We start from the raw sequence: 15,246 nt of genomic DNA, 5'->3' as shown, positions 1-15,246 counted from the left end.
ATGGCTGTGTTTGGTTGCAATGCAAATGCAAATATGTACATTGCATATTTACCATTTTTTCAGTTCATGAATTCAAACACAGTTCACATTTTAATTTGTTTTTGTACTCATATTGTTTGTTTGAAATCAGTGTAAAGTGTGGGCCTATCATTAAATGCTCCAACTATCTTATGCTCCAATGCCTTAACTTTGATCGAAAAATTAATTATCAAAAGAACACAAAATTATATCAAAAAAATAAGTACAGTAATATTTTTTTCTCAAAGTACAAAAGTGCCATAAAATACATTTTTAATATGATAATCATTACTTGTTTACATATCAAATAAATGTTCGCAAATGTGAATACCCCGGTTCACATTTGTATCGTAAACAAACGGAGCCTATGGATTTGCTTCTTTTTAGAGGGAGAAAGTGTGAAATTTTTAAGAGCCTGGAGAAGGAAGAGGAGGTTCCAAGTGGGACACTCTCAAGGGGGAGAGGAGGACAAGGAAGATAATGAATCTTTGGTAGAGGCAGATGAAATTTATAAATGGGGAGGCGTGCCTGGGAGTAGAAAGTTGATGATGTTGAAAGATATGTGGATGTCTCAATAAAGGTGGATAAAGTTAAGAGGATGAGTTTCATCCAAAGGAAGGGGAAAGAGAGGGAGGGGTAAGTAGGTGCGAGGAGCTTTTGTGTTTGAGCGTAGGTACTCCATAGATTTTCTTCTTCTCTAGGTGAGTATGTTGTTTCTTAGCGCGCCTATAAAGGTGAGTTTGCTTAGATAAGGGATGTTTTGAGTTTTGGGAAGTGAGTTTGCTTAGATAAGGGATGTTTTGAGTTTTGGGTTTTGGCTTGTTTTTGGTTAAGTGAGCTTAGCGCGCCTATAAAGGTGTTGTATTTATGTTTTCTTTTCCTTTTATAAATTCATTTTTGCTAGTTATCTTGAAAAAAGATATGGATAAGTATATATAGTTTATTGGGTATGTTATTAGCCTTTGCTTAAATTCTCACATACCAATTTATCTTTTTATCACTTAAATACAAGCAGTAAGCTTTGATAGTCCTAGGATTGGCAATTTTGACACCAACCCACTTGACCCACACACCTAATACCCCCCATATGCCATACCCACCCAATTCAATAGTGGGTCAAGATGGGCTGAATGACCCATAAGGGTCTCTCTCTCTACTGCTCAGATCTACCTTTGAAGTTTGTTGCCGCACCACCACTCTCCCTCTCTCACTAACTCATATTTTCTGTTCGAAGATTTGAAATAATGATGACTATGATAAAAAATTTCAGTGATTCTTTTTGTTTGTGTTTTGAAATATTTGCAATGTCTTGTAAATTCGTGCAACTTGAATCTAGAATGTAAATGCTGTCAAGGGCTCTACAAATTTATGCCAAAATATCTTTGTAAATTTTTATCATTGAAATACATTTTGAAAATTGCTCCAATATTTTGTGGATGCAATGCCCAATTTTGGTTTGATTTTTTTGAAAAATTTTATCATTTTATTAGTTTGTTGTCCACAATTTTTTACTTTTTTTTGCTCTAATATATAACTTTTGAATTTTATCATTTTATGTATTTTTGCAATTTTTTATGCCATCTTTATATTTGTCTAATTTTGTCTTTTTCAAAATTCTTGTATTTTTTTTCATTTTTAGTGCTTTGCTATAATTTCCGTTGTCTTTATATTTTTTTTGCATTTTCTATTTTCTACAATCTATACATTTTTTTTGTATTTTTTGTTATTTATTTTCAATTTCTTTTTTATTCTATAATTTTTGGTGTTTTTCTAAAAAAATATTTTTCTGATTTTCTTTTATTTTTTGAAATTTCTGTAGTTTTGTAATTTTAAAATAAATTCTTTATTTTCTGAAATTTTTATTATGTTTGCAATTTCTATAATTTTTAGTATTTTTTGAAATTTCTTAATTTTTATGTTTTCTATATTTGAAAATATTTTTTGAACTTGTTTCCTTTTTCATGTTTTTTAGTTAAAATATGTATGCAAATATTTTACATTTTTCTGTAATTCTCTTCAAATTTTTGCATTTTCTGAATTTTGTTACAACTTTCTTGCATTTATCTGCAATTTCCAATATTTTCATATGAAATATATGTTTTTTACATTTTTATAATTTTTATAATTTTTAATTTTTATTTATTTAAAAAAGTGGAACTTTTTATTTTTAATTGAAATATATAATTCTATATTTTTATGCAATTAAAATAGAGAAAAATTGAAAATTTATTCTACTTTGAATTAGAGGATTAAATGGATGGGTTGTGATCCACCTTGAACCACTCGGGTGGCAGATGGGTTGGTGGGTCAATATGTGTGGGTTGGTACTCAACCCACACCCAACCCAACCCAATCCACCCATTTGCCACCCCTAATACAGCCCCATTATTATTTGACACCGCACATCTTATACATGTGGTTGGATCTACTCACAACAAAATATTTTTCCAACTAGTTCTAATATGATCTATTTTGGCACATCTTAGAATGAGGCTGGACCCACACCTTGGTAAAATGTGCATATTGATCTTGTTGAAAAAATATTTTGTTGTGACTAGATCCTATCTGGTTATACATCATGGGTCCCAGTCTCTTGGTGAGATGTGCAGTGTCAAATCATATTAGAAAGTTGTTGGAACATATTTTGTAGGTAAGAAATCCTAATGTGATTCCTAATGCAGTATGGGATTCAACTCAACTGAATAAACATTTATTAGGTTGGTTTCCTACAACCCAACTCAGTTCGTATTTATGAAGATAGCATCAATTCAAGATTTTTGTATTTATATATCTATCTTGGTTTGCATTTACCAAGTTAGCGTTCTAGAGGAATTTTTGAATTGTATTCAATTAGGACTTTCTTTATAAGTAACATAAGGGTGTAAAGAAGTCTATATAAAGAGTAACTAGGGCAAAGATGGGGCAATTTTTGGTCAATTTTCTCTTAAATATTCAATGAAGAGTTGCTTTTCCTATTTATTTCGGCTTTGGTTCTTTTCTTTGAAGCTTCTCTTAACATGATTTGTTTTTTGAACTGTGCCAAATCCAGATTTCGTCCTCATAAAATTGGTTTTTAAATACACCTCACAACACTTCAAACATGCATTGAGCGCATGTTCCTATAAATGAAAACATACAAGAAATGTTCCCAATGCACGTACCACTACAATATTGTTGCAATGTGAGGACAAAATCTGATCTCTCCCAACTCGTCCTATCCACCTTTAATACCCCCTCCCCTCGTAACTAGAGGCAAAGGCCTCATTTCCGCACTACAATTAATCGCTGATCCTACCAACAAGGCCACCAATCAGTTGGGCTGTTTGCCTCTACTTATGTGGTATCATCACTCATCATATAATGATATAAATGCAGAATGCAGAATGCAGAATTCTTATCTGAATTTTTTGACACAGTTACAAGTAGAGTAAATTGCTGAAACTTCCCATGAAGATTCTGACAATTGCTGAAATTTCTTTTAAAATTTGATAATTGCAACATCTTCTCTGAATTTTTTGACACAGTTACAAGTAGATATTCTCTTTTAAAATCTTTTAACAAGAGGCATGAAAAATGTCTAAAATACTCATACAATTACGGTTGAGGCTGATTTCTACTGAAAAAAACTAATAAAAATTTTATGAATAATAAAAAATGAGAACTTAAAATTGTAACTTTACCTTTAAACGATTGATATAAAAGTAAATTTAGAAAATAAATAAATTTTAGAAAAGAGATTAAAAGAATTTAAGGTAATAATTGATATAAAAAATAAAAAATAAACATATTAATCAAAAGTTATTGCATGGATATTTTAGACACTTCATGTCTCTTATAGGAGGGGCTCTATATTTAAACTATATGAAAAAGTTGATGGGAGATAACTTTTGATTTCAGCAATTACCCTTAGATATATAATCCCATATTCAGACAGAGGTGGCTTTAGTGAGCGAACTAGTGGCGTCTTTCTCATGAGGAATCGAACTCCTCTGGTTAATCGCCGGACACAATTGAACAGAGAATGCCTTTTTGTCAAATTAAAATGAAAGCTAATGTCGTCTCAATGATCGATACAAGTTCATATGGTCCCCAAGCCCGGGCGTATAACTTTGCAACCAGCGGTCATTCACAGCCACCGTATTACAGCAGCTGTCAGCGTTGAATACACGTATTTCGCCTTTTTGACTTTCCCAAATTTGACAGTTCCTACACATTATTAAATCTCAACTTACACTTATAATTATCAGGAAATGAAGTAATGTAAATGGAATTCAACGTGATTAGATAAAGTTTGATCATTCGAAGGAAAGAGAACGGGCCATGTAAATGGAATTCAACATGATTAGATGATAACGCGTTAGCTAGCCGACTACTGATCAAGCAAGCCACCCTGAAAAGCTACTACGTACTTCCTTGCCTGCTTATAAAAGGACGACCTTGCTTTGTTCTTTCTCTTGCATTCTTGTTTTATCTCTTATTCATTAGCTGTTTGACAAAAAGCTTTTCCCTTCTATTCTTGTATTACTTTGTGCCATCTCTTGCTTTCTGTTCAGAGAAAGAGAGAGATTGGGTTGGTACTTGGTAGATATACCAATATGGATTCAAGAACTGCTTCCCTACCATGTTTAGTTGTTATCATGCTTCTGGTGTCGTCAACCACACCAACTCAAGCACAGTTGACGCCTACTTTCTATGATAATTCGTGTCCGAGGGCACTTAACACCATCAGAACTGTCATCCGATCTGCCGTCTCAGCGGAGCGCCGAATGGCTGCATCACTCATTCGCCTTCATTTCCATGATTGCTTCGTTCAGGTACTTGTCATTTTTCTTTCCTTATTCTCCCAATTAAACATCGTAAGTTCTTAGTTTCTCTGATCACCTTGTGATCATCATTTTCCAGGGTTGCGATGCATCAATTTTACTTGACGATTCTTCTTCAATCAGAAGCGAGAAGAATGCTCTCCCTAATCAAAACTCAGCAAGAGGTTATCAAGTCATAGACAGGGCGAAAGCTCAGGTGGAGAGCATCTGTCCCGGTGTTGTCTCATGTGCAGACATCCTTGCTGTGGCCGCACGGGATGCATCTGTCGCTGTGAGTACTAAAATCATGCTCTTCTTTATAATGATTTTCTCCCGTAAGGACGTTTGAATGACCAGCAATCACTACTAAACGATGATCTAGATTCAGTCATTCATATATATATTTCTGAAAATTAATTCAGGTGGGAGGCCCATCATGGACAGTGAAGCTTGGAAGAAAAGACTCCACCACTGCAAGCCCAGACCTAGCTAACAGCGACCTTCCAAGCTTTACAGCAAGTCTTGACACACTTATCGACCGGTTTGCCAAGAAGGGTCTCAGTGCAAGAGATATGGTTGCCCTCTCAGGTTCCCACACCATTGGACAAGCAAGGTGCCTGACATTCCGAGGCCGGATATACGATAACTCCAGTGACATTGATGCTGGCTTTGCAAGCACACGAAGACGTCGTTGTCCTACTGACGCCTCAGGGGATGGCAATTTGGCCCCTCTCGATTTGGTCACACCCAACTTTTTTGACAATAACTACTTCAAGAATCTGATCCAGAGAAAGGGTCTCCTTCATTCTGATCAAGTTCTCTTCAGCGGGGGATCCACAGACAGCATTGTCACTGAACATAGCAAGAACCCTAATACTTTTAAATCAGATTTTGCCTCTACCATGATAAAGATGGGCGATATCAATCCTCTCACCGGCTCCTTTGGGGAGGTAAGGAGATTGTGCCGTGCAGTTAACTAATTCGAATAACCAAACACTAATTTAAAGAGCTGTGATATATTCAATTTGTTTGTACCAAGTGTCAATATGATATTATTCATCAAAAGACTGTTGATATGAGATTTATTTTTCTTCTGAAATATAAATTGTGTAATTCCTGAAAGGAAGTTGTAATATTCTTATATTAATTTATGGGCGAAATAATTATATTAACTTTCACTCTGTATAATTTTCTTTGGTTAATTACTTATACTAAAGTATTTGACAATTACTTAAGCTATCCCTGAGTCCCTAACCTTTAAAAACTCTACGTAGTTAGTTGACCATCAGAAACCACGTAGGAACAACGTCATACGTTTAAATTTTCAAAAGCCCAATTTTTCCCCTTAAGTTGTCACTGGCTACGTTGGGCTTCTGTCGTTGGGCATGCTCTTACATGAACTGACCTGGCACACCGCACACCCAAGCACCCATCCTGCACCCCCTACTCACCCCCCTGGCCCCTATAGGAAACCCCATACTCAAGCCATCCCCTGCATACCTTTGCATGCCCATGGACAAAAAGCACCATTGAAGATGTAAAAGTTTTTGGAATTGGGAGTGTATTAAGTTTAGGATTGACAACAAGGCGGGACGGGGCCGGGTTTTGCCTTCCCTGTACCTGACCCTGGATTGAAATTCTCACCCCGTCCCTAGCCCGGGCCGAGCTGTGTTTGGGTCAGGTTTTGTCTTTATATCAACAGAATATATTCAGGCCCGAACCCAGGTTGGGTTGGGTCCAGGTCAGGTTTTGCCTTTATATCAATAGAACATATTCAGGCATGAGCCCGAATACAGTCTGACCAATGGACTTAGATCTTGAACCCAAGCCTGTCCCTCATGTAAAATCCAAAGCTCAGCTAGGGAATTGAGAAAAAAGAATTTAATTTTTTTATTTAACAACAAACTGATTTATTTATATTAAATTGACTTCAAGACTGAAAAAATACTCAAAGATCTCACTATAACTTGAAAAACAAAAAAAAAGAAGATGAACAAAACATATATATTATTTCATTAAATAAAAATATATTTTTATTAAATAAAAATATTTTAAGATTGGGCTTGGGCTCAGGCCAAGCTTTTTTTTATGAAACTTGAGCCTGGCCAAAAAAAATGAGCCTAGTGTTTAAGACCTGAGTCCAGGCCCAACTAAGAGCGGGTCGGGACAGGCCAGCCCGTCGGGCTATCCGACCCATGAATAAGCCTATTCCAAACGGACTGGCACGAAGGGGAAGTGCTTTTGGGTCTACCAGAAGGTCCCGTAAGATTTTGTTTTGACCTAGCATATTATTGATACGAAATAGTTAATGAGAATTTTCTAATGGGACATTCCCTTCACTAATTTATGTTGTAGGAAGACGACAGTTGTGATTTCTTTGCATGGATACCAGATTAAGGTCAAGATGATTCTAGTACTAGAGAGAATATAAAAAGGAACTTTGCCATATTAATTTATAGACGAAGAAAATTAAAATAAATATCTCAATCTAAGCTAACTCAAACTTTGCTTTATCCTAGTTCAATTCAAATACTCTACTCAATCTTATCCTAACTACCAAATATTCCTATCTCATTACAACTTTCCCTACTACTTCAACATAGCGATCTTGAACCAAAGCTAAATGGAGTAAGTACAAACTCCATTAAGAGATAATAGAAAAACCTTTGCAAAATACTGCAAAACCATTAGACCACATACAAAGACTCCACAAGGAGAATGAGCAATTTACCAAGTGGCAAAGGAAGGTCGATTGAATAGCTGATCAACTAATTTCATGGCAATGGGCTCTGCAGGTGTGTTCCTTATTTAGTTTATTGTGTTTTGGTACATGTTTAATTGACATTCAGTCAACAAATAGTGGTATCAGAACAGGTCCTTGTAGACCATTGCCTGGACCATGGTTGGATTGATTAGAAGGCCAACGATGGGCTAAGATTTCCTCCTGATTTTATTAATACTTGAGTGTATCTTTTAGTTTAGTTATAACAAATTAGTTAATGGGTTTTGATGATGTTCATTATTCCAAGACATGGCCTGATATAAAGTTGTATTTGCGAGAAGATCATTTCCCTGTATTGTTCTTTGTTGATGTAATTCTTGGTTTATTTATATACTTTAAATTGTAGGTGCTGAAATTTTAAAATCGTCCTTGTTGTAAGAGGCCATGTTGAGGATGGATAAAGTCCACCATTAACGTAAGTTTCATTTCTGCATTTTTCTTTTTTTTAGGGTTTAAAATGAAACACTCAAGCATTACATTTCAGAATCATTAATTAATTTATTTTCAATCAATATTTTATTTCTGATTCTTTAATTATGTTTTGGTGCATCATTGGCTGAAAAGCTTACATGCTACGATCCAATCAATTTTATGATTCCTTTGTGGTGGTGTATGGTGATTGAATTTGTAATAAATTTCATCGCGTGGTAGCGCAAGATATAAATCTTTTCCAAACACTATAAGAAAAATATCCTAGTCCGGCGGTTTAAAACCGGCGGTCTTAAAGACCGCTGCCACAGTGACAACAAAGGTGACGCTCCTCCCATGACCGCCACCTACAAAACTAAAATAGCTAAAAATAATAATCAGGCAGCGGTCTTTGGAAATTGACATGACAATTTCTTATTCTGAACCAGAGAGAGAGAGAGAGAGGTTGAAACCAAAAACTCTCAAGGCTCCGCACTCTCCCACGTTCCATAGAAGAAAAATTTTGTAAACAACTCCACCGAGAAGCTGAGATCAATTGAAATCAAGGGAAAGCTCCATACCATCTCGTTGATCGACTGAGAATGCAAAATTGATTGACCAATAAATCGATGGAATACCAGCGTTGTATGACTCTCTATTCTAGCATTATTTGTTTGAGTAGGTTCCATGGGGGCATGAATCAATCATGTGAGGGATGGAAAGATTTGTCTCCATCGAAGGCCCCCATACCAGCATCGATCCTGTAAAGGAAGGGGATAGAGGGGAACGAAAGACTCACACGTTGAGGAAACATGGTTTTTATTGGGGGCAAGAGAGTCTAAGAGACTAAAGAAGTAGCAACCAAACCTTGGTTTCATTCATGCAATTTCATGGAAATATCTGTTGGTTCTGAAGAATTTTGGAGAGAGAATGTTCATGGTGGATGGGCCACAATTATCGTCCTACTCTTTATCGTCATCTGGCTAGGTCATTTGCCAAGTGTTTCAGACCCTTGTTGGCTCCATAAAATGAAAACGACCGGTTCCCCTTCTATAAATCACCCAATCAAGTAATTTTATTCCTTTCAATTCTCTTTAATGGGTTGTTCTCTGTTTAATTTTATTCTTTTCCATTCTTCATTGTCGTAAGCTCCTCTAATGTAGGGTCTGTTAAGTGTTCTACGTTGGGTCTCAAATCACTTGAGACTTCATAAAGCAATGAAAAATCTAAGGATGTTGCTTCAGTTGTTGCTATTAACACCATTAATCAATCTGAACCAGGGAAGAGAAACAAGAGGCCAAGTAACAAATGAAGGCCTATAGATAGTGCTTCTGGATGGTCAGGTACCTATGCACTACATGGTGGCTTCTCTTGTTACTGTTCCATTTTCTGTTAGACTTTCAAGCTCCCGAATCACCGGGGTCAAAGCTCAACCGGGAAGGGTTGAAAGCATTGCATCCCGTCATTGTTAAAATACAACACCAGCACCTGAAGTTTGTTATTTAGTTTTGAGTTACCGAGTTAAATGTTAGGGGGTTAGTCATTAGCTGTTAAGTTGTTTTATTTATTGTAGTTGAGTTAGTGGAAGGAATAAGGCAACATGGTCTTCTTTTGTATGCCTATATAAGGCAAAGTAGTTCACTGGTTACTGTATCCAATTTTCAAAAGTAATAATAGCTTGTTTGCTATTCACTCCACCGTGTGCTTTTTCTTTTGTTTTGTGAGATCCTTTGTGAGTGTAAATTTCTCCTCTTTAGTTACACTTTTTTTTTTTTGCTTTTTCGATTTCTTCAATCTGGTATCAGAGCAGGACGGTCGTGGGCATCATATTTGGTGAGCTTTTTCTCTTGACAAGATGAGCGATCTTCAAGTCGTTGGCGGAACCGGAGGCAGAGGATGCAAATGGAAGCGAAGTTACGCAACCGGAGGCAGAGGATGCAAATGGTACATTATGGAAGTGGAAGATAAAAGCGGGCAAGGCAATGTTCGCTTTAAAGACTACGATCGAAGAAGATGTGCTAGAACACATCCAGGATGCCAAAACTCCCAAAGAAGCTTGGGATACGTTCACCATGCAGTTCTCAAAGAAGAACGACACAAGGCTTCAACTTTTAGAGGGCGAACTTTTGTCGTAAGCACAACGCGACCTGCCGATCGCTCAGTACTTTCACAAGGCGAAGTCACTATGCCACAAAATTTCCAAGTTGGATCCAAAAGCTCCAATCGGGGAAACTAGGATGAAAAGAATAATTATCCATGATTTGAGGCCCGAACATAGGGGCTTTGTTGCTGCAGTACAGGGATGGAAAAATCAACCATCACTTGTTGAGTTTGAAAACTTGCTTGCTGGACAAGAAGCACTAGCTAAGAAAATGGGAGGAGTCTCGCTAAAGTGTGAGGAGAAAGCGCTCTACGCTAATAAAAGCAGAGGGAACTCCAAGCAGCACACATTTGGTGGGTCTAAAAAGAATGATGACAAGGAAAAAAGTCATCAAGGCGAAGGAAGTGCTTGTACAGAGGGAGCTTTGAAGAATCATGGCAACGGTAGAAAGTTTGAAGGAAAGTGCTACAATTGAGGGAAGAAGGGTCACATGGCAAAAGCTTGTTGGTCGAAGAAAAAACCGGTGGAGAGTAATGTGGCTACTTCCAAAAGCGAAGAAGAATGGGATGCTGAGGCATTATTTGCAGTAGAAGGAAGAGTTAGCTCTTACAGCAACTACGTCTGAACATATTAATTATGAGAAAGATGGATCATTGACTCCAAATGCTCAAATCATATGTACAAGGGAAACTGAGTTGTGGTGAGAAATACTTGGTGTTCTTTTTCTCAAAACAAAAGAACTTGGTCAGCTCAAGCACTTTCTTGGTCTAGAGATTGATCGTGTTCAAGAAGGAATATTTCTCTCCACAACTCGGCTTCCCTTGTACTCTGACAAATTCTGCAACTTTTCTTTATCACCCGTCATATGATTTGAGCATCCCGAGTCAATGATCCAATCTTTCCCATAATTAATATGTTCAGACGTAGTTGCTGTAAGAGTTAACTCCTCCTCTTCTGTTGCAAATAATGCCTCAACGTCCCATTCTTCTTCACTTTTGGAAGTAGCCGCATTACTCTCCACCGGCTTTTTCTTCGACCAACAAACTTTTGCCATGTGACCCTTCTTCCCGCAATTGTAGCACTTTTCTTCAAACTTTTTGCCATTGCCATGATTCTTCGAAGCTCCACCTATACAAGCACTTCCTTCGCCTTGATGACTTTTTGCCTTGTCATCATTCTTTTTAGACCCACCAAATGTGTGCTGCTTGGAGTTCCCTTTGCTTTTATTAGTGTAGAGCGCTTCCTCCTCACCCTTTAGCGAGACTCCTCCCATTTGCTTAGCTAATGCTTCTTGTCTAGCAAGCAAGTTTTCGAACTCAACAAGTGATGGTTGATTTTTCCATCCCTGTACTGCAGCAACAAAGCCCCTATATTCGGGCCTCAAACCATGGATAATTATTCTTTTCATCCTGGTTTCCCCGATTGGAGCTTTCGAACCCAATTCGGAAATTTCACGGCATAGTGACTTCACCTTGTGAAAGTACTGAGTGATCGACATGTCGGATGTGTTCTAGCACATCTTCTTCGATCGTAGTCTTTAAAGCGAACATTGCCTTGCCCGCTTTTATCTTCCACTTCCGTAATGTACCATTTGCATCCTCTGCCTCCGATTGCGTAACTTCGCTTCCGTTGACAACCTCCCACAAATCTTGGCCTTGCATGTAAGACATCATACATGTAGACCAAGTATTGTAGTTCTGATTGTTGAGCTTTTTTATTCCACCAACGACTTGAAGATCGCTCATCTTGTCAAGAGAAAAAGCTCACCAAATATGATGCCCACGACCGTCCTGCTCTGATACCAGATTGAAGAAATTGGAAAAGAAAAAAAAAAAGTGTAACTAAAGAGGAGAAATTTACACTCACAAAGGATCTCACAAAACAAAAGAAAAAGCACATGGTGGAGTGAATAGAAACCAAGCTGTTATTACTTTTGAAAATTGGATACAGTAATCGGTGAACTACTTTGCCTTATATAGGCATACAAAAGAAGACCACATTGCCTTTTCCTTCCACTAACTCAACTAATTCCTAAAGAATATGAAAAGTAACAATAAATGAAACAACTTAACAGCTAATGACTAACCCACTAACATTTGACTCGGTAACTCAAAACTAAATAACAAACTTGATGTGCTAGTGTTGTATTTTAACAGTCATGTTGGTGCTTGGTATTGTTATTGGCGGTTTAAAGCTCTAGGAAGGCAGACCCTGTGCAGATGGTCTATTCCGTAAGTGACTTTGGAGCAGTAGCTTTACAAAAAACATAAATAGGTTTGGATTTCTACTCTATATACCGTCGTTTCTAAATCAATTTTCAATTGCTTGGACGCTCATTTCTGATTTCTAAATTGAGTTCTTGCAATTATACCATTGTGTTGGTTGGAGCATTTGCTTCTGGATAGTGAGACAGGGCTGGACTCACTAGGCATCTAGGTTTGTCCTATTATTGGGTTGGTTGCGGTGGACTGTTTTGCTTCTGGATACTTTGTTTGGGCTACCCTTATCGAGAATCTGACGAAAATTGGATACACTGGGGGAAGAATTTGCACATGACTCCTTATAATTGGAGGTTCTCTTTTCAAAATACAAAGTTTGTTTAGTTCCTCCTACTTCTTCTATCTCTAGAAATTCAAGCTTTGCATTCATTTCATTAACTTTGTATGGCTAATTTCATTAATGTTGAAGCACAGGCCCCTATGGGTGGAGATGGTGGTGATGGTGTGCTAAACACATCAAAGCAATCATGAACATTGGTCTGCTCTTTCTTGGTGTTCCAAAGTCAATTAGTAACATACTCTTTGCTAAGAATAAAGACATTGCTTTTGCCAGGTTAGTTTTCTCAGTTCTAGTACTACTTGGCATGTGGTAACCAGTTAGATTCGTGTTGAATTGTTGATACCAAATTGAACTCTTTGCAATTTAGCACTTATTTGTCAAAATAGAGGCACTACTTTAACTACATGAGGTGAATTTTATAAAGAAGCCACTTTTGTAGTTTCGCTTTAGCTATGTTTTTATTTGTTGGAATAACTTAGAAACATTTTGCCAACTTTTACAGCATCTTTTGTTTCTTTAATGAATTTGAATTTGCAACATAAAATAATATTCTCCTTTCAATCCTGAAGGTCTTGTATGATTATGAAGACAAAATCAACCAGGTTGTCTTCCAAGGGCTTCAAGGTGGTCCACACAATCACACAATTGGTAGGTTAGCAGTTGCATTAAAGTAGGTTTTGTATTAATAAATGATTTTTTGGCCTATTTGGAAGTGTACGGTTAATAAATAAAGATTCACTTTTCTTGTTTTATTCTTTAATGTTCTATTTTCCTGCTTTACATATCTAAATTACAACCGAGTTTATTTTCTATGCATTCCTCCTGATAAGTCAAACCCAGATCATGTTAATCAAAGGCATTGTTCTCGCAATAAACCAAGTCATAGTTCAATTTTTAGCTAAATTTGAAATATGATATGTTTAGGTTTTGTTTGGAGGTCTCTTCAGCCTTTTGAACTTATACGTCGTTGATAGGTTAGAAAAAATGTTGTCAATAGTCTACAGGGTCACCTTAGCCCATTGGTGTTCGGTTATTATATAATAGGTTTAGTGAACTTCTTTAGTGCACAAATTTTGCAGAGCTTGGTAGAGAAGGGCTATGAGCTTGTCTCTGGTGGAACTGGAAACCATTTGGTTTTGGTAAATCTCAGAAACAAGGTAAGCAGGCAACGTTCATTTTTCCTTTTCTCTTTTTAAGATTTAAGTTCTTTAGATTTTACTTTTCTTCTTCAAGCAACATTATGATTGGCACTTGATTAACTAGTGAAGTTTGGGCAAACTCTTCTACTATAGAACCTTGATGTCTGGTCATTTTATAGTTTCAGCGAAATACTAGATATGCATTTAGTTCAATATCTATAATAGAAATTATATTATTTTTAGCATAAAATGAGAATGCATGAGCACCACAGGACTTCTATTCTACGGGGTATTGATCTCTCTAGAGTTGAAAAGGTATTGGAATTAGTGCATATTGCAGCCAACAAGAACACTGTTCCTAGGGATGTGTCTGCCATGGTTCTTGGCGGCATCAAGATGGATTGAGTTGAACTTTCTTAATTGAATTGGATTGAACTTTCTTCATCCATGCATAATTCATCTTGATGAGCCTCCATCTATTGTTATTTAGGAACCCTAGCCCTCACATCAAAGGGATTTGTTGAAGAGGATTTTGCAAAAGTAATTAATTTCTTTGACATCGTTGTGAAGTTGGACTTGAAAATAAAGGCTGAAACCAAAGGGTCCTAATTTACAAGCCTAGACTTCTTTGTAAATGTTGAGCACTTGATTGTACTTTATTGAACCCATGTGGCCTTCCATGGAGGATTACTAATGTGAGATGCACTCTGTTATGGATTTTCATGATTAGGGACAAAATTGAAGGACTTTTTAGGTACAGTCCAGACAAGTGCTAGCATCCAATTTGTGAAGATTTGCACACAATGACACACACAATAAATAATTATTAGGGGAACAAACAAAAGAAAAGAAACTAACTATTGCAACCAAACAACCACTTACAAGGCTGCATAAGCTCAAGTGGATTCTCTGTTGTTGATTGATGATCAAACAGAGGGACACATCCAATCGTCAAATATAGGAAAAGTATGACAAAGCCATGCCTAAGTAGCATTGAACATTATCCATTTGCTCTACATCCTCCTATTCATGCCATGCCAAGTATCATGTGGTGTATTATTTATCTTGTGCCATGATTGTGTTCATTTGAGGCTTCATTTGCACTACTAGTAATAAAACTATTATGATGTTTCTGTACTGTGCTTGCATGTAGTGATGATGGCAGCACTTACAGTACTACTACAAGTGATGTTCTAATGAAATAAAGATGACCCTTCTTGTGATGCAACACATTATTTGAGGAAGAAAGTTCCATTTCTTTAAAGAGTCTTGCTTCACTGCTACAACAAAATTTCAGTTTTACTGAACAAGGTATAATTAGCAATGGACACACATGGTCATCTTCTTCATTTCTTTTTATTTTCCCCTCTTTTCATACTTCTTGGGAATGTTTGATGATCTCTTGCAACAAATTTGGTAATTTCAGTGTTTTAGAAT

At 36.8% G+C, this 15,246-nt stretch overlaps 1 protein-coding gene across 2 annotated transcripts; it reads left to right on the top strand.

Moving 5' to 3' along the window:
• LOC148855578 (lignin-forming anionic peroxidase-like) lies at window positions 1-5,820 on the top strand. 2 transcript variants are annotated; one of them, XM_088986726.1, is made up of 4 exons: window positions 1-13; window positions 4,648-4,832; window positions 4,921-5,112; window positions 5,243-5,820. In XM_088986726.1, exons 1-4 carry the CDS (start codon window positions 1-3, stop codon window positions 5,798-5,800), a joined length of 948 nt encoding a protein of 315 aa, XP_088842852.1. In that variant the 3' UTR covers window positions 5,801-5,820. The 2 variants fall into 2 exon arrangements, with proteins under 2 accessions (XP_088842852.1, XP_088842851.1); XM_088986725.1 differs by lacking the exon at window positions 1-13 and having other exon boundaries at window positions 4,481-4,832.
• Window positions 5,821-15,246: the final 9,426 nt, after the last annotated feature.

Source organism: Nelumbo lutea, chromosome 4 (assembly GCF_056320005.1).
Source record: "Nelumbo lutea isolate HS-2025 chromosome 4, American lotus-T2T, whole genome shotgun sequence".
NCBI classification, from domain to species: domain Eukaryota; kingdom Viridiplantae; phylum Streptophyta; class Magnoliopsida; order Proteales; family Nelumbonaceae; genus Nelumbo; species Nelumbo lutea.
The sequence above is the reverse complement of the archived record's forward strand: the minus strand, read 5'-3'. Positions and strand labels throughout refer to the sequence as shown.